The sequence below is a fragment of the Camellia sinensis genome, chromosome 5 (genome assembly GCF_055761805.1).
Source record: "Camellia sinensis isolate YWXY chromosome 5, ASM5576180v1, whole genome shotgun sequence".
Classification (NCBI taxonomy): Eukaryota; Viridiplantae; Streptophyta; class Magnoliopsida; order Ericales; family Theaceae; genus Camellia; species Camellia sinensis.
Window position 1 is genome coordinate 101854614 of NC_138965.1, and position 20054 is coordinate 101874667.

General features: G+C 39.7%; 1 protein-coding gene and 1 long non-coding RNA gene across 2 annotated transcripts; both read left to right on the top strand.

Moving 5' to 3' along the window:
- Positions 1 to 7296: 7296 nt before the first annotated feature.
- LOC145790764 (uncharacterized) lies at positions 7297 to 8917 on the top strand. Its single transcript, XR_014329916.1, has 3 exons — positions 7297 to 7601; positions 7696 to 7770; positions 8738 to 8917. It is a non-coding gene; the product is annotated as an uncharacterized LOC145790764 (long non-coding RNA).
- Positions 8918 to 12655: 3738 nt separating this feature from the next.
- LOC145791569 (uncharacterized) lies at positions 12656 to 13282 on the top strand. Its single transcript, XM_082871934.1, has 2 exons — positions 12656 to 12835; positions 12944 to 13282. Exons 1-2 carry the CDS (start codon positions 12656 to 12658, stop codon positions 13280 to 13282), a joined length of 519 nt encoding a protein of 172 aa, XP_082728060.1.
- Positions 13283 to 20054: the final 6772 nt, after the last annotated feature.

Sequence of the window (20054 nt, forward strand, 5' to 3'; positions counted from 1 at the left end):
AGTAGTTTTCATTCACATCTTCTAGTAAGCACTGGCTTATTGTTTCATATCCTTGCTAGAAACATAACAAAGTAAAAACAGTAGAAGAAAAAATACCAAAGGAAACATTCAATTACAAGGGTTTCAGATCAAAAAAATCATGTTAACATAACTATTCAATGGACACACGTCCATTTCACGCGTGGTTAGACTAAGAAGCAACACCGGTTTAATCACAAAAGAGTCTGAGAAAAAGACTAGTGCTGAGGAGGGTTTGACTGCACAACTACTAGGTGTTCAACAACAGGGTATCCCTCCTCCACGTTTGTGGGGTCCTGAATTGCAACTGACATACCTCTGTTCTTAGCGATGTTAAAATTCCACCTACTCCATCTACTCCACCTACTACCACTACCACCTACTACCACCTACTCCACCTACTACACACCTACCTACTCTTCTATATATAGGAATCATTGTAAACATATTCAACACAATCAATGTTACATCAATATATACAATTTATTCTCTCTCTATTTCTCTTTATACATTAAATTTTACATAGTATCAGAGCAAGGTTAAGAACCTAGTATTTTCGTTCCACCGGCGGGCGGCAATCTCGCCTTGGCCGCCCGCCGGACAAACCCAAATTTCCTTAATTTTCTTCAGTAGCATTGACATCTTCTCCATGCCCTCCCCTGGATCTCCACCACTGGCAGAAACCATCTCATGCAGAACTATTGATTCTTGGGTGAGGTCAGATATTTCCATCAGTTGTAATTTTTCAGCCACTCTCCTTATGACAGCTGGACCTTCAGACGCATCATTGTTGTAAAGGGACAAGAGATTCTCATGCAGCTCAACATCGGGTGAATCAACCCTTCCTTTGGCTCTTCTGAACTGAGCAAGAACAAGATCAACCTGTTCCTTGACTTCATCTGATATGTCAAGTTTTTCATAAGAAATTCCACCCAGAGCTTGTTCCAAACAAGCAGTCACTTCTTGGAATCTTTTCATAATTTGATCCCTCTCTAGGACCAGGTAAATCCTGCTTCCTTCGCTTCCGATTTTGAGCAAGTCTCTAGCTGATTCAAGAGCTTCCTTCAACGATTCAAGCGCTTTGAAGGACTCTTCAGGGACCGGCTCTTTGCAGTCCCGAATCTCTTCGAACATTGGAGTCAACAGCTTCAACCTCCTGGCCAGATTGTAATACTGCTTCTTCACCGTACACCTGTAGTCTGAGATTGTCGATATTTCGTTAACGATGTCAATTAGCTTCTGCACCAGAGCTCCTTTCTCGTCTTCCATGGCTTCTTCTTCAGCTTTGTTGAGATCTACAAAAGTTTCGTCGATAAATCTGGAGTTCCACTGAATTTGGCGGAGTTTCTGCTAGACTCGGCGGTGGTTGATTGAGCGGCGGTGACCGGAGAACCACGTCGAAGTCGTCTCCATGAGAGATGACAGTTTCTTCAATGGCAGACACGGGGCATTCTCTCTCTCTCCTCTCTCAAGGACACACCACACACAGCTGAACTCTCTCTCATCTTACCGAAATGCATGGGTGATGGCTCTCTCTCTATAATTGATACCACACACACCACAACGCACGGCTCTCTAGCTGGGTCTCTCTCTCTGCAATGCACAAGGGTTTCTCTCTCTCTTTGAGGAGGGCACCCACTCAATCTCTCTCTCTCTCTACTCAAGGACACCTACCACTATGTCTACTTTCCAACCCATCATCCCCCTTTATTTTGCAGCATCCATCTTCCCCACATCATTTCCTTTTGCTGGGCGTTACCCCAACTTTCTTTTGACACATAGTTTTTCCATTAAAAAAAAAAAAAAACAAAACAAAACACAAACAAACAAAACCCACTCTTCTTTTATTTATTTAATCACACCCACTAAGCTTGTTTCACTCTCATTATCACATCCATACACACCGCTATCATGTTGTCTTCACCTTTCTTTTATTTATCATTTTAAGATACACACTTATCATGTTTTTTTTTTTTTCTTCCACCACTCTGACCAAACACCTCTCGGTTCCCCACTACCCCCTTTAATTTTTAATTTATGTTATGTTTTTTACTTTTCATCATCAGCATGTTCACACTGGATTCCAACATTTCATTTTATATATTATTATTATTATTATTTTAAAAAAAAAACACACACACAAAACTACATTCATTCCAGTTGATTTTTCTGCATTACCACACCTACCATTCGAGTTTGCACAACACACTTGCTTTATTCATATCAGGGATTCACCCCATTCACCATTCTACACCAAAAAAAAAAAAAAAAAAAAAACCTCAAACAAACAAACAAAAACAAAACACCCACATCCACTGGCGGGATTTTTCTTCTCTACTCTGCCGTCGGTCTCTTCTTCTTGCCTCCGTCCTGCGCGGCCCTTAACGGTGCTACCTCCGTGTTTCCCACGCCGCCGAGCACATTCACTCCCCCCTGCTCCTCCACTGCAGCATATGGTGGACCTCCAAATCGGAACATAACGGTGGCCTTCCGCTTCAGATCCTTGTTTTCCGCTTTTAGCACACATATCTCTGCTCGCGCATCCTTATATATGCGCTGGAGCAGAGCCAGTTGGGCGTTTAACTGCTGCACCTCATTTGTCCTACTCTGAAGCCGGTGCGACAAGTTTGTGACTGCCGTCATCGTCTCCACACATGACTTCAATGTATACTGATTGGCCTCAATATCTGATTGTGCTGCCATTCTTTGCTCTACAGACCGCATAGGAAAGGTCAACGGCGCAAACTCAAGGGCGCTTAGTTGAGGTTCAAGGGCAACCACACCAGTTATCTCTCTTGTGGACTCGTTGAGGTCTGGAAAGAGAGTGAGTAGACCATGGGAAGAAGAGGCCATGTTTTGGGTTGATGAGTGTTTCAGAGAAGCAGCGATTTCCGACTGGTAATGTCAGAACGGGTTGGTTACAGAGTGTTTCAGAATGACAATGCTCAGAGGTTTCAGCCTGGTTTGATTTACACAGCCTCCGCATTGGTTTATATCGACAATGACGACGCGGCCGACACGCCGCTCTGTAGCTCACGTGCATCGCCGCGTGTCTGGCGCGCCTTTTGATGGCTCGCCGCTCGATGCTTTCTGTCGGGCACGGCTTTTGATGCAGTGGGCGCGCCTTTTGAGGGCGCGACTTTTGAGGGCTCGATATATATCTACATGTATATCTTTTGGGCAGCCTATATATACAATCATACAGTTTCTTCTACAACGGTCCGACATGACCCCATAAACTGTCCCGACATTGATTCCGGTTAGCTTTTACAGCGGTCCGGCATGACCCCATAAAACTGTCCCGACATTGATTCCGGTTCGCTTCTACATCGATTCGGTGTGACCTCGTGAACTATCCAGACATTATCTGCTACAACGGTTCGACACGACCATACCGTGTCTTCTCCAACGGTGTGACAGGACCATTCCGTGTCTTCCACCACGATTTGACACAACCATACAGTGTCTCCTATCTTATTTTATTTTATTTTCCTTTTATTTTCCTGTTTGTTACTCTCTCCAAACTCAAGTTGGTTTCTGTTTATCCTCCTTGAGTTTGAGGGGGGCTGTTAAAATTCCACCTACTCCACCTACTCCACCTACTACCACTACCACCTACTACCACCTACTCCACCTACTACACATCTACCTACTTTTCTATATATAGGAATCATTGTAAACATATTCAACACAATCAATAATACATCAATATATACAATTTATTCTCTATCTATTTCTCTTTATACATTAAATTTTACAGTTAATACCGGTTTAATCACAAAAGAGTCTGAAAAAAACACTAGTGTTCAGGAGGGTTTGACTGCGCACAACTACTGTGTGTTCAACAACAGGGTATCCCCCATCAATGCTTGTGGGGTCCCGAATTGCAACTGACATACCTCTGTTCTCAGTAGTTTCCAACACAACGTCTGCATCATGGCCCGGCCCTGCAGTTTCCGTATGAACTGGTCGTAACAAACCTTGCAATCTCAATAAGTAACGCTGGCTAGGAGGTTGAGGGGTTCTCGCATAACGGGTTGTTGTCACGACACTGACAGATGATGACCGTTCAGAATCAGGCCGGATATTGGATAGTGCGCTGAGATCAAGGTTTGGAAAGACTGAACAACGGCACCTGGGGCATTTCACATTCAGGCGAAGCCATTCGTCAATGCATTCCACGTGGAACTTATGTGTACAAGGGAGGCCACGAACCTGCACCATGTTTAATGAGAAACTTAGCTTAACTTCCCTAGATAGAGCAACCAAAAGGCATTTTAGAGTGGGTCTGGCAATTGATTTTTTAGCATCTTTTGTTGATTTTTATGTTTTAGTTAACTTTTTTATAATAAAAAATTCGAAAAAATTTCTTACTTTCAGATTTTACTAGATTAGACAGATCAGAAAAGTAAAAAATATTGAACTTGATGTATGTATTGTTGCCAAATAGAGCCTTGATATATGTATTGTTGAGTATGGGGAATTCTAAGGGGATGCCCTCTGCCCCTATCAAATCAACTTGCATTTTGGCTTCAACTTCCTATTATTATCAATCTGAAAGGAAAATGAGAAGCACAGCCATGATGGTACTTGATATGGCTAAAAATCTATAAATACGAATCTAAGGTTTTCCGAACTTAAGCAAGTTCATTATAGGAAATGACAATATATACACTCAAAAACAATTGGAATATGGAATTGACGAGTTACAAAATAGAGGTTATTCAAAGATTATGTATTGGACCAACAATATATTTACCTCATTTCCCACATGGAACTCTTCTAGACAGATGGGACATTCGCTGCAATCAGTGGGAACAGCCTTGAGCCTGAACTTTGGAAGTTCCTGAATGAGTGCCTCCACTGCTTCTCTCTACATGCATTCCAGTAACATTGGAATCTGCATAAGGGCTTTCAATAGAAAAGGCAGGGTAACAGAAAGAGAATAGCAACTAATAAACCTTTCAATGGTAATAAAGACAGCACCACATTGTGACAAGCCCTAAGTCCACCTGTAGTTACTACTATTATTTGGGCGTCTTCTTACAGGTCAAATACTGAGAGAGACAATTCACTGAAAATTGTATGTGAATCAGTTCTAGCTACAGTAATTACTTAATTGATACCTGAGCTGCTGTCAAGTATAGTCCGGGCTGGTATGATGCCTCTTGGCCCATGCCTCTCATTTCTTGGCCAGCAGCTTCAAATGCCCAATTCGGTACTTGAATCATGTCAACCAACACCTGAAAAGAGGCGAAATATGCTTTATGGTATATGATCTGAGGAACAAAATTTGCTTAAACCTCTTGAACAATCATTTCTAAGCAGGAAAATTACGTAATTATAGAAAGCTTACTACAAGTATGGGATTAAAAATTAGATAATCAACTAGATTGAGCTACCTCAAACATGGTAGGCCATAACATCACAAAAGACATTACAAAATATGAAATAAATGAAACTCACAAACATAACACAATAATATGGACTTCTAGTACACATTACATTGAAAAAAAGGCAAAAAACATTGCATTCGTATTAGTCTTTATGTATGCAGTATGCCAAAGTACAAAAACTAGGCATTTTTTATGAAATGCAAATGTTTTGCTATGATGACTTCCCAAATTTTTGGGACTCTTTGTTTTGGTTAATACTCGAGGAAGACACATAGTGTCCATAAAAGATATAGCTTCTTTAAACTTCTAAGCAATTTCACTTCCAACATGAAGTAGCTCCAATGTATTAGTTGAAGACTCAAAATTCATACGAGAAGTTCAATTTTCCTTTTCTCTCTTGCTCAAAATTTAAAGATCGTCCTTACTACGATACTTACATGACTCAAAAAGACACTCTTTTCCTTTCAATATTATCCTCGAACTACCTTATTCTTAGTCAATAGCAAACTCAAAAATGATATCAATAGAACTTACCCCATATTCTGAAACAGGAATCCCCTGTTGAGCCCGTAGTAAGTGTGCTCATCTCCGTTTTAACCACTGCAAAAGAGAGGCCCGCAATAAAGTCCAAATTGCATGTTTTGTCTATAGTAACATCATTATTGGAAATATGCAGTGGGTGAACATGCCAAAACAAAGCATACGATATTAAGGATAAAGAACTTGAAAAAGAGGTTCCACTTAGGGCTGACCAAGGAATCCATAAAATCCGTAATCCGATCCGGTTCAGTCCAATTTGATAGGTTTGGATTGGTTTTTTAAATCCGTAGTTTGGTTCAGGATTGGAAATTTCAAAATCCGTAGGCCACGGATCGGTTCCTGATTGGAACCGATCCGGACCATCTAGAAATAATCTATATTTATACTATATACCTTCCTACACAATATAATTTCTTATCTCATATAAAAACTAAAATGTAACCTAATTCACGCCTCACTCATTCAGTTCATTGTCTCTCACTCTCATCTCATCTCTTTGTTGATGCTGTCTTCCTCTCCTCTTTCTCATCTCAGACTGAGTTCTCTCTTATGGTACTTTTGATTGTTTGCTCTGCTTGTTGATTCATTATTTACACCTGAATTTTCTTTGGGGGTTTTCTTAATTCATATCTAACAAGCAAAATCAATTCATTTCCCTATTTTTTATTCTTAATTTTCATAAAGAAATTATGATTTAACTTTGTGTTTGTTTGTGTTCTAGGAAAATTGAAGGACTGTTCTAGTCAAAGTTGACTTCTAAATTCAATAATTTTTTGGTTGATCTGAGCAATTTGTGATTTTGTGATTTCTGGTTCTGTTTTTTTTTTCTTTTAATATATTATATTATATATATATATATATATATTATTAGATTTATACAAAACTCAATGTTTCAAAAAGTCCTCAGATTCCATAAGCATGTCAAAAAATGGTTATTAACTTTTTAACATGTATAGTTTTGGTTGCAAAATGGTCTAAATATTGTTTTGTTTGTCTGTGTATTAGATTCAAGGTCCATGGTTAGCTTTGAAGATGTTAATGGGGGAAAAGAACGGACCGACCGTTCTTCCACTTGTTCGATCAAGAAGACAGTGTAGTAGATGATGAATTAGATGAATACTTTCATCAACCCGAAAAGAAGAGGTGATTCCGTTTGTGGCCTTTGTTCGTCTCTCTGAGAGGGGGTAGGTTCAAAAACGAAAGAGAGGCTGAAAAGAAAAAGAAGACGAGAGAAGAAGGGAAGAAGAAGAAGAAAAAAAAAAAAAAGAGGTCCAAAACGATGTTGTTTTGGACCGCCGTAGGAAGAACCGTAAAAAAACACGGCAGATGATCTGGAAGAACAAAAACCCTAGCCCTGCATCTATACTGTGTCTTACAGATTTCTACTCTCTCTCCCTCTCTCTCTCTCTCTTCATATTTATTTCAATTCCGACTCGTAGCAAAAATATAGCTGTAGAAGATCCAATCAAGTCTCTTCTTTGCTTCACAATTCAATATTATATACAGTGAATCTTATGATTTGATAGAACATTGCATAGAGTAAACAAAAACCCATATATATATATATATATATATTTTCGAGTGTTTGTTCTCGAGATGGAAGCTAATCTGTCGAATTCGCCATCCAGTTTTGTCGATCAATCTGTTGTGAGTAGTTACATTAATTTCTCTGTATTGTATGTACAATTTATATATATTTATATGTGGATATAAATATATATGTGTTTTTGAATGTGTTTAGGTTCCAGGGGATGTGGTTCTTGACCTCTCAAGTATGGCTAATCAAACCATCAAGCTTGGGGGTGGTCTCCATCAGGTTTGTTTTATTCTTACTTGTGTGTGTGTGTGTTGTTTTGTTGGATTTGGTGCAAATTACCCTTTTTTTTTCTTTGGCTAAGAAAATGAGTCACGCAAGGAAAAAATGAAAAGAAAAAAAAGGGTTGTGAAGATAGTGATTTTGTTTATTTGGTCTTCACAAATATACAATTCCTAACTTGGTCGTGAATTTATTTGGTTTCATTGCTCTCAATCACTCAAATTTCTTGTTGGGTAGTAGTTTTTTGGGTACATCGGAGGCCATAGAATGGGGGAGGCGGTAAGGTGCAAGGTTTTTTGCCAACTTTGCTAGCCCTTGTTGGTTGGGTAGTAATCTTCATGCTTGTAGTGATTTAAATTTATTTTCTTTACGTTGTGTTTGGTTGGGAGATTTGGGGAGAGATTTGGAAAGAGATTGGAAAAAAAGTGTGTGAAACTAGGTGAAATATAGGTATATTTTATTTACATTTCAACTACCTTTTTCATTTCCCTTTCCAAAGTTCTCCTCCAATCCCCCAATCAAACACATCATTAATGATGAAGTGTGGAGTCACCGATCACACTCTCTTCTCTAACTTCAATTTGGTCATGAATTCATTTGGTTTCATTGCTCTTAATCACTCAAATTTCTTGCGAATTTCTTGTTGGGTAGTAGTTTTTTTGGTACATTTGAGGTTGTTGCCTGGGTTAGGGGGAGTCTTGCCTATGGCAAGACTTAAACCCTTGACCTCCTAGTAAGGAGGTGGAAGGGTTTTGGCCAACTATGTTAGCCCTTGTTCGTTGGATTGTAGTTTCCATGCTTGTGGTGATTTAAATTTTTGTTTTTTTAATGAAATGTGGAGTCGACGATCACACTCTCTTCTCCAACTTCAATTTCATTCCTCTATGTTATACTCAAATATTTTTCTTATCAATATGTTTATTTTCATTTTCAATTCACATCCTTCTTGTCTGTCCAAAATTTTCAGGACTGTGATGCTATTTCTGTCATGAAGGCTGGGAAGTTGAGATTTGTGAAGCCAAACAAATGTTGCGTTGAGAGCTCCCAAAGGAGAGTGAGTGTGGTGTTAAAATCATATGTCATATGATAAAATGTGAAAAAGGTGCCTTAATTTTCTGTGATGTTTTAATAACTATACAACCTATAAGTTTTAGCCCTATCAAGAAAAAAAAAAAAATTGTAAATTTTATTTGCCTCATTCCATGTAAGCATTCAGATTTTCTTTTGTTTCCCAATATTTTAACCTTGAATGATCATGGGCTATAGTGTTTGTGCACTGTTCCTTATTGTGTATTCGTCTGGATATGTTAAGATTGTTTATTATGCCATTTTCATAATGGTTATGATGGGACTGCTTGAAGTTAGTTATGTAACCTCTATTTCACAAGGGCTTTTCCAAACTTGAGGTGGCCAAATAAAACATTCTCATATTTATCCTAGACATATAAAACAAGCACATTGTTTTGGTTTTAATCATTGTCTCCTAAATTGTCTTTTTCAAACTTGACTGTGTTTCATTTATCCCTTTAAACAGTGTTTGGCTATTTAAAACCAGCAGAATATTCAAAGTTTGGAAGCTAAGTGTTGATTTTCCCTTTTCTACTTTTGGATAAGGGAAATCTATGGGTATTTTTGGTGAGAAATTATTGAAAGATGAAGCATTAATGTGATTTGATCACCTTTTTATCTCTACTCAGTTGTATGTGTTTTTCTGAGGACTGATTGAGGTCTCTTTTTGTACTATTGAAAAATATTACATTGGATTACCTTACTACTCGAAATAATGGTTAAAGCTTCAATGAAAACATTTGCCTCATTTTTATAATCTATTAAGACACCCACCTTTAATTTTTAAAACAAAATTTATCATTGTTAATTTACACAGCATCACGAGTTTCCATTCAATGGGGGTCGTGGAATTATTCGGTGCCAGTGTGGGTGGAGAACGGGCCAACGGTGGAGCTTGTAGCGCTGCCTTTTGCGGCAGAGTCGGATCTTTGATTGGGAAGGGTAGGGCATGATTCACGCCAACCAAATCAAGGATTCCTGAAGATCTTGGGGGTGAAGGAATATTTGCAAAGATTTGAGAGGAAGAATGTATCTAGGGTTTCTTGGTATCGGCCTCGCTTCCATGTAGGGAAGGGCGTGGGCTTTAAAGGGGGTTTTAAGGTCACACATCTGGGCCCTGACAACACCCAAAACATTGTTAATCTAGTGGGCAAGCACAAGCGGGGCCTAACAGATGCTGCCAAGGGTCTGGGCTATGTGGAAAGTGAGGTGGGCCTTATGGTGCAAGAGTTCGCACAGCCTAACCCAGGCGGTAGTGCTTCAGGCAAGCTTAGTAACACCAACCCGGATCTCAGTCGGGTCTTTGCGTTGATGCGCGACAAGGTTGGGTGCTGTCCGATTGTCAATGCTTTGGGGGTGTCGGTGGAAGATACTCCACTTCACGAGAGAGTTGTCGGTGGTCGGCCAGTGGGCATGTCCCTGTCGTCGGGTTCTACCGTCACTGGTTCGCGGTCGTATCATGCTCGGTTGCATCAAGTTGGTGCCATGACGGAGGGGCAGAGCCATGATGAGGGGGGTTTCAAGGATAGGGGTGAAGCAGTGGACACGCAGACGAAATGTCGCCTGGCTGACGTGGCAGATGAGCTGGCTTTGGTGGTTCGACCAGAGGTACCCTGTAACGAGGAAGTTGGGGTGGATGTTAGGGAGGAGGATGATGTATCGGTGACAGAAATAGAGTTTTAGACTGAGGGATGTCCGAGCCCAATGGAGGTTTTGCATTGGGTCCTTTCTCATATCAATGAGGTGAGCCAATTTTTGGGGGTTTCTTTCGAAGGGCATAAGGGAGAGGCACTGAAATTTTTTCTGCAATAGAGGACTCATGGAGGGATGGGGCTCCTATTGGGGATGTGGTGAAGCCTATGACACACGATGGAAAGAGTGTTCGGGAATTACGGAAACTAGAGAGTTCCATAAATTATGATCGGAAAAAGGGAGGGAATGGGCGGGGCACTAGAAAGGGTCTTGGAAATTAGTTGTTGATGCAATGCAATTAAAAATTTTCATGGATTAAATGATAGGGGCAAGAGAGGGTTGGTAAAGTTTGTGTCCCATAGTGCGCGGTCAAATGTGGTGTGTCTTCAAGAGACTAAGATGGAGTGTTTAGGGGGGAGATTCTTAGGGAGTTATGAGGTGGTCGGTTTGTGGATTGGACGTATTTGCTGGCTCTAGCGGTGGCAGGGGGAGTTCTTTGTTGGGAGAGGAGGGTGGTGGTCAAAGAGGAGGAAGATGTGCGGGCTTTTTCGATTTCTTGCTTATTTCAGTGTGTTGAGGACGATTTCTAATGGGCTTTTACGGGGGTATATGGGCCGGTTCATGGAGAGGAGTAGCTAAGTTTTTGGGAGGAGCTGTAATGCATTGCTTATCGGTGGGGGGTTCCATGGTGTGTAGGTGGTGACTTTAATGTGGTAAGGAGTCTAGAGGAGAAGTTGGGGGCAACTTCGGTGGTGGTTTCTATGTGGGCGTTCTCTTCGTTTATTGATGATATGGCATTGGTCGATTTGCCGTTGTAGGGTGGTGCCTATACGTGGTCTAGGGGGGAGGAGCAATGTCTCGGCTTGATAGATTCTTGGTAACAGGGGAGTGGAAGGAGCATTTCTCTCAGGTGACTCAAATTTGGTTGTCCCGTCCAGTAACAGATCATTGACCAGTTTTATTGGATAGTGGGGGAATCAGGAGGTGACCGGCGCCGTTTCGGTTTGAGAATATGTGGTTGCAATCTAAGGGTTTTAAGGAGTGAGTGAAGGGTTGATGGGACAGTTATTTTGTTTCAGGCTTGCCGAGTTATCGCCTGGCACAGAAACTAAAACTTCTCAAGTTCAATTTGAAGACGTGGAATAGGGAAGTGTTTGAGCGTTTGAAGGTCCAGAAGGTCAATGAGCTCGCTGTGTTGCAGGAGTTGGATGTGATAGAGGCTGTGGGGGGATTGTCTGAGGCAGATCTTGCTCGTTGAGATGGGGCCCACGCGAAATTTGGTTACATTGTTCGTATGGAGGAGATTAGTTTTCGGCAGAAATCTAGATGCTTGTGGCTCAAGGATGGGGATCGAAACGCAAAGTTTTTCCACCGTTTGGCAAATGCTCATCGATGGGTGAACCAGATAGGCAGATTGCGAGCAAATGGTGTGGAGCTGTCATCGTCCGAGGAGATTACGACAGGGATTGTGAGTTTCTACGAGCGTTTATTTCAGGATAAAGGGGAGGTGTGGAGACCAGGCCTGAATGGTGTTATTTTTGATACTATTTTAGAGGCGGATAGTTGCTTGTTGGAACGACCTTTTGCCGAAGATGAGGTGTTTGAGGCTTTACGGAGTATGCCTGGGGATAAGGCGCCGGGTCTAGATGGCTTTTCGATAGCCTTTTTTTAGCAATGTTGGGGGGTGGTGAAGGCAGATAAGATGGCTATGTTTTAGCAGTTTCATCAGTCAAGGGAGTTTAAGCACAGCCTCAGTGCCACGTTTATTGCTTTGATCCCAAAGAAGGGTGGGGCTGCGGATATTGAGGACTTTCAGCCTATTAGTCTATTGGGTAGTGTGTATAAGCTTTTGGCAAAAGTGTTTGCGAATTGGTTACGAAGTGTGTTGGAATGGGTGGTTTTCGAGTCTCAGAATGCTTTTGTGGGTGGTCGGCAAATTCTAGATGCGATTCTAATGGCGAATGAATGTGTGGACTCTAGACTTCGGCAAGGGCAAGAGCGGCTTATCTACAAACTTGATATAGAGAAGGCTTATGATAAGGTCAATTGGAAGTTTTTATTGTATATGTTGCACATATTAGGTTTTAGGGATTGATGGAGGAGGTGGATTCATTTTTGTATATCTATGGTGCGGATGTCAGTCCTTGTTAATGGGTCTCTAGCGGGTTTCTTTCCTACTTATAGAGGGTTACAACAAGGGAATCCATTATCTCTTTTGTTGTTCATTTTGGTGATGGAGGCGATGGGGTGTTTGCTGTCTCAAGCAATGCAAGGGGGCCTGTTGCAGGTTGTGGGAGTGGATACAGTACCTCTGACGATTTCCCATTTGTTTTATGCGGACGATGCGCTTATTTTTTGTGGTGCAGATGTTGCTTAGATTGGCCACTTGAGGTGTGTGTTGTTTTTTTTTTAGGCAGTTTCAGACATTCGAGTGAATCTAGCAAAGTCAGAACTGATTCCAGTGGGCGGGGTGGAGAGGACATCGGTGTTGGCAGCTATTCTGGGGTGTAAGATGACATCTCTGGCAGTCTCATATTTGGGGTTACCTCTCGGGGCGTCCTTCAAGGCGAAGGGGGTTTGGGATGGGGTGGTGAAGCGTGTGCAGCGGCAGTTGGCTGTGTGGAAGTGGCAGTATTTATCAAAAGTTGGCAGACTCACGTTGATTAAGAGTGTCTTATCTAGCATTCCAACTTACTTTATGTCTGTTCATGTCATTTCGGTGTCAATGACAAAGCGGATTGAGAAGTTGTAGAGGGATTTTCTATGGGGCAATGGGGAGGAGGGTTCTCATCATCTGGTGGCTTGGGATCGGATTTGTCGTCCCAGGGTCAATGGATGTCTGGGGATTCAGAGGTTGGTTATGTTTAATGTGGCTTTGTTGGGAAAATGGTTGCGGCGTTTTGTGGCGAGGAGAGACCATCTTTGGAGGAGGATGGTGGTGGCAAAATTTGGTGAGGTGAGGGGAGGAAAGGGTGGAGTTCTGGGCAGGTGGTCTAATCACATGGCTATGGTCTATGGAAAGGGATTTGGTTGGGGTGGGAGGAGTTCTGGAGGAGGGTCAAATTGAAGGTAGGAGTGGGGGATAGAGTTCGGTTTTGGCGGGATAGGTGGTGTGGTTACCTTTCCTTGGAAGTGTGGTTCCCTTTGATTTTTGGAATTGCCGTTAATACGGAGGTGATGGTGGATGCTGTGCGGTCTAGGTGAGGGGATTCAACGTTTTGGAATGTGCACTTGTGTTGTAATGTACAGGATTGGGAGCAAGACCAGCTGCTGGAGTTGGGTTTTTTATATGAGTCGCGTGTTGACGGGTTGGGATTGGATGCTTTGGAATGGGATTGCCCTAGGGAAAAAGGAAAGTTTTCTCTTTCCTCATTTTATAATGTTCTTGTTCATGAGGAGGCTGTTGTTTTCCCTTGGCAATGTGTTTGGGTGTCACGTACGCCGTCCAAGGTGTCCTTTTTCGTGTGGATGGCAATGTTGGGATGCATTTTGACTTTGGATACTTTGATTCGTCGTGGCCATATTTTGGTCAATTGGTGTTGCTTGTGCTGTGGTGATGCGGAGTCTGTGGATCATTTGTTGGTTCATTGTCTGGTTGTTTTTCGTCTTTGGATGCTTGTTGTTGCGACCTTTGGCTTGGTTTGGGTGCAGCCGAATTTAGTCAAGGCTGTTCTACAGCGTTGGGTTGGGGTCGTGTTTGGCGGTGGCGTCAGAAGGCGTGGATGCTTGCCTCTCATTGTCTTCTATGGATGGTTTGGTTGGAGCGTAATAGGCGTGTTTTCCAGGGGTAGCTCATTAGGTTCCTTGGTTAGAAAGATGCGTGCTTATGGTTTTGTATAGTTGGGTGACACGTTCGGTTAATCCTGATGTTTTGGCTTTTGTAGATTTTGTGGAGGATTTGATTTGTTGATTCTGTGAGCCTCGGTGGCTTTCAGTTTTATATTTCTTTACATCATTTTGATGCTTTTGTAGTAAAGTTTAGTTATTTATCCAATTTTTTTATTTTATTTTTTATTTTTTTATATGTTGTCATGGTTTGTTTACTTTGTTTTATTTAAAATGTATTCTTCTCTTTTTTTATTTATGTTTTTAATCTTTTTGATCTTATATAATACTGACAAAATTGAAAGGAAAGCTTTATAGAACATCTATCTATCTATCTATAAAATTAAAATACTAAAAGCACATAATTGTATGGCTTAAGAACAACTAAGAACTATGTTCATGAAATGAATGTAGCATAGATGAGAATGCTTAAATGGATTTGTGGTAAGAGTATGAAATATGGAATTAGAAATGAATATCTTCATGAAATAGAGGACCAATTAAAGATAACTTTAGAGAGTCAATGCTAAGATGCTTTGATTATGTACAATGAAGACTTGTAGATGCAATGGTAAGGAAAAGTGATATGAAAATGTAAGGGATGGGCGAAGACTTAAATTGACATGGGATATGATCGTAAAACAAATGGATTTATTTAATTTAATTTAGCATATAGCCCTTGACAAAGCAAAATGGCCACACACAATTCATATAGTTGACCCCCCTTGATTGGGACACAAAGCTTAGTTTGGTTTGGATTGGTTTGATCTTATACATGAAGCTCATCAATATTCACTTTAGCTCTACATTATAATATTAGTGATTTTTCTATGATTTTACAAATCTATGCACTCAAAATTGAATGTATTTCATTTTTTCTTTCTTTCTATCTATTACACTAGGATTTCATTGTTCTTTAAATTTTTATGTATTGTACTATCAGTTATCAGTTTGAGTTTGTTTCTTGCATATAATAATTCTAATGTTTCTATGTCTTATTTCCTGCATAGAACATTCTAATTTGTGTTTGAATTTTGTTCTCTACAGGACATGCCTTGTGTGGGGGATAATGTTCTTGGAATTGTGGTAGATTCCAAAGCTGATGTGAGCACTCTAATCATTTACATCATTTAATGTTATTGGTTTATTAATTTCAGTTATAGTTAAACCTTCTATTTTTCTAATTAGCTTATTACTGCAATTAAAGGATGTGTTTTGGTTCTCTATTAATTGTTATAAATATATTAAAAATTTTCTTTCTATCAGATTTCTGTGTTGTGTAGCTTGATAGCCTATGTAACACAAGCATTGTATAAATCTCTCTTTTTATCACCTCCTCCTTTTGTGGCATTAATGTGGATGTTCATTTTGACACCACTTGACATGAATGATTACAAAGGTTTGAATCATTAAGAAACTTCTACATTAAGAAGGGCAAATGACTATTGTTTATTTATCCAAAGAAGAAGAAGAAGAAGAAGAAGAAGAAGAAGAAAGGGGCAAATGACTATGATCACAAATTTGAATAATTTAGAACCTAATACTCCATCTGGTAGGATGGATAGAAAATTGAGAGCAAGGGAAAGTATAAGAAATGGAAAAGATTAAATCCTAGCACTCTTTGATCATCGGTGAGGATATGACTTCTTTTCTAGGGGAATTTATTTGGAAGTCTGGTGTGCCAACAAAGCTCATTTTTTTTTGGGTGTATGTGCGTGTGGACATTCTCACTATTGATAACTCGGTGCAGGATGCATTTAGATTACCTTTCTATTCACTTGTCATTCCCATTTTAGGGTGACTGTTAAAAGCTTGAGCATCTCAAGGGGTTCTCTTCTCAGTTAATCAGATGAACAAATAGACCTGGTGTCAGTAAACATAGGCTGTTTGTACCTCTGCTGCCACGGAAGCGGAAATAGGCTTATCCTGCAAACCCTGCAACAATTATTTTGTGTGTTCTGTTACAAGAGGGAGAAAAACTGAGAAATAACTAGAGATCATTTGAAGATCTTACTTGTTGAGGATCCTTGAAAACATGCAAACTGTTGATGAGAACTATTGTAGTTGTGGGGAGTGATCCAAATAAATATGTAGATCACAAAGTCTGAGAGTTTATCTAATGGGGTAGCTATGAAGCATGGACACTCCAAAATCGGTGCCGTGGTGGTGTTCGACACGAGGACACGCCGGGAACACGTACGGGACACGCCAGATGGCGTGTCCCTTTAATTTAATGATTTTTTTGTAGGAGACACGGTGGGGATATGCGTGTCCATATCAGGACACGGCATGAGACACGGCGGGGCTGACTTTTTTTTTTCTTCTTATTTTGCCTCTCTTATTTGCTGTTTTTGTGAAGAATATTGTTGGATGTTGAATGTTTTTCCCTTATCGTCTCAGTTCTTGTTATCGTTTATTATGACTTTTTTGTGAATGAATGATCTATTAATTTGTTTAAATGTAGTGGTTATATTTATTGAATTAATGCTACTATGTTAGTGTTTGTTAATTTTGATTTAGGATGAATATAACATGAATCTACATAACACATAAAAATATATTAAAAAAAAAAAAGTCGCCGTGTCTCTCGCCGTGTCCGTGTCCGTGTCTGTGTCCCCATTTTTTAGAAATTGCCGTGTCCCGTGTTAGTGTCGGTGTCCGTGCTTCACAGTGGGGTGCTTCACAGTGGGGTAGTATCGGGGATTCCTTCTACATCTTTGGTCAGAATGCATCAACCTTGTCATATAGTTAATTGAACAAGGTTTTTTTTCTTGTCAAATCAAAGTTAATTTTGTTCTCATGTGTAGCTTTAATCACTATATAATCTCAAATTTTACCTGAATACTATAAGTCTTGATACTTGCTGTTATATTTTCCTGTTTTTTATGGCTAGAAACTTCCTTTCTCTCTGTAGAAGTTGCTTCTGGCATCAATTTCATATTTTCTTTTCTGTTGAAAACAAAAATGTTAAACTTGATTTTTGAGGGGATAGTGTTTGGATGGCTACGTTTTTAAGACCTTTCTTAAGGACTTGTAAAAAAGGGTCTTTTTGTATTTGTGTCAGAGTTATGCATGCCACTATTCTTGCCAAACAGGACAGAGTTTAGACATCATGTTTCTTGCACCACATGACATCCTTAGTGCTCTTATTGAGTTTATATATGGTTGCTCCAAAATATTGGTAATGTTTGTATCTCTATTTGCCTGTTTTGGGTTGTATGTACCTCCTTGAAGAGGAATATTTGATGATGCAATATATTTCACTTATCATGTTTGTTTTAAAAAACAAAAATCACTGGTATCAATTTATTTTTCACTTTAGTATCTTTAAAATCTACGCAAACTCTTGACACAATTCCTTGCTCTATTCATTTCAGAACTTCCTTATGGATATAAAAGGGCCTGCATTGGCATTTCTTCCTGTACTTTCATTTGAAGGAGGAATAAGGAGAAACATACCCAAGTTTAAGGTGCAAGTTTCACCATTTAGAATATTTCGACTAATGCACTATGTTATTCTATTTATTGTTGATTGATGCCCCGCTGTTTTCTCGTTAACTTGGGTTATATGACCTGAAGATGCTTACGATGACTATGACCATCTCAATCTTGTGTTCATGTTCCATGATTGGATTGTAAAACCTGCTTCAGGAAAACTGAATTTGACCAACAGATTGTTTATTTAGTGCTAAGACCAACACTGAGAATGGGAAAACTGAAAAAGAGTAAATCAAGGGCAGGCTGGGATTCCCATTGGATGTGGTTTGGAACTACTGAATATATGCACCCATTGTAGTTTTGCAAAACTGTCCTAAAAATTGGAACTTATCGGTAATTTTTTTCTTTTAATATTATTGTATCTCAGTTGGCTTAACCTTCATCTTGTAGGTAGCTACTTTGATCTATGTTCGGGTTGCGAAGGCAAACACGGGCATGAATCCCGAGTTGTCATGCACTGATGGTTGGTTTTCATTCTAGACTTCCAACTCCATTCTATATATGGCTTCTATGTGTTGCCTTCTTTTTACTTGTAAAATTCTCGGTCGATTTAAGATTCTCAATTGACCTATAGTTTCTGAAAAACTATTCATGCTTTATAGCCACTGGGAAAGCAGGGGAGTATGGTCCCCTTAAAGATGGCTTCACATTTGAGTCATTAACTGGCCTTGCCCAAATGTGAGATTTTCCCTCTCCTTTAATACATGGATATTTTAGTATTTCCAACACAGAACCACTCTGTTTGAAATCTGCGTATTGAGATTTTCTTTCAGTTGTGCTGACATGTCTGTTTTTTTGTCTTCTAGGTTGCTCAGCTCCGCAACATGTCCAGTTCTTGAAGGTCTTGGGAAGAAGCTCTCCTTTGAGATAGCAGTTGGTTTAAATGGCCGTGTTTGGGTATGAAACTTGCGTTGCTTCCTTATTGCAGTTGGCTTGAAGAGGTTCCTTGTTTCAAAACTATTTTATTTTATTTTTGTGGAAATTAAAAAATAACCCCAGGTTTAACCCTATTAATAAATTAAACTCCCCCACTACCATCCACCCCTCACCCGACCCTGCCACCACCAGCTGCCTGAGCCATCCCTAGTGCCTTCCTCACCCTCTCTAGACCTCCACTTCACTAACTCCGCACTACTACCTTCCCTTCACGAACCCCTCCATCTAATTGGGAAAAACCCTTGATTTTTTCAACTATTGATATGGCCAACGAACTGTTGTAGAAGGTTTGATCCTATGTCGTCAAGTACATGGTAAGATTGATGATGGGTGGTTTAGTGGATGGTTGATAAAGGGTTGTTGCAATCTAGTTTGGTCAAGCTTAAAGTTGGATTGACTTCAAGTTTAAAAAGAGAGTGAGAGAGTGCCACGTTATTGCATAAATTTTATAAGTAAAACAATCCCTTGATGACTATCATCATCATCATCATTGTGTTCTCTTCTCTCCTTTCCTTTGTGTATTATGATCTTTACTTTCTCTAGGCTTTATGTCATCTATGCGGGCTGAGCCAAAAGCTCTTTTGAGAAGAATTTATTCTTGCTATTTTGATATTTGTAAATATAGTTTGGATTCTTATTTTTAAAATAAATCACTTTCTAGTACTGATGCTTTCTTATTTTCTCGGCATTTTTGTATCAATGTAGGTGAACGCTGAGGCTCCATCTACAGTCATCCTTGTATCAAATGCAATTATGAATTCAGAGTCGTTGAGTGGGGTTCAGCAAAAGATTATGGTTGAGAAACTGCTCCAGAGAGTTCAGTGATCAAGTCAGTCCATTTCATTTGTGATTTAATCTCCACTCCTTTAAGTTATTTAAGTACAAAGCAGCTGCAAAAGCTTAGGTTTTAAAATTTTTATTCTATGCTATCAGTATACTATTTTTATTTGGGGTTAATTAGTCCCGATAATTTTAATTTGAACAATTTGGTCCATACACTTCAAGTCTAGTTTCAATTTGGTCATTTTGTCTAAATTGAAGATTAAAATTAACAATTTTCGGCCATTTGTCAATTTTCTAAATTGTACACAGAGACAAAATTAACAAAAATTTAGATGGAAGGATCAAATTGAAACCAAACTAAAAGTGTACCGAACAAATTGTTCAAATTGAAACTATAGGAACTAAAGTGAATTTTTTTATCAAACTAGGGTGAAAAGTGTAATTAACCATTTTATTTGTTAAAATGTGGTTTCTATATTAAG

Bases quoted from the DNA above. Each gene is read 5' to 3' on its own strand.
- LOC145791569 (XM_082871934.1), top strand. From the start codon at position 12,656: ATGGTGCGGATGTCAGTCCTTGTTAATGGGTCTCTAGCGGGTTTCTTT. The intron at 12,836-12,943 runs GTACCTCTGACG...TTTTTTTTTTAG, and splicing joins AGGTTGTGGGAGTGGATACA to GCAGTTTCAGACATTCGAGT.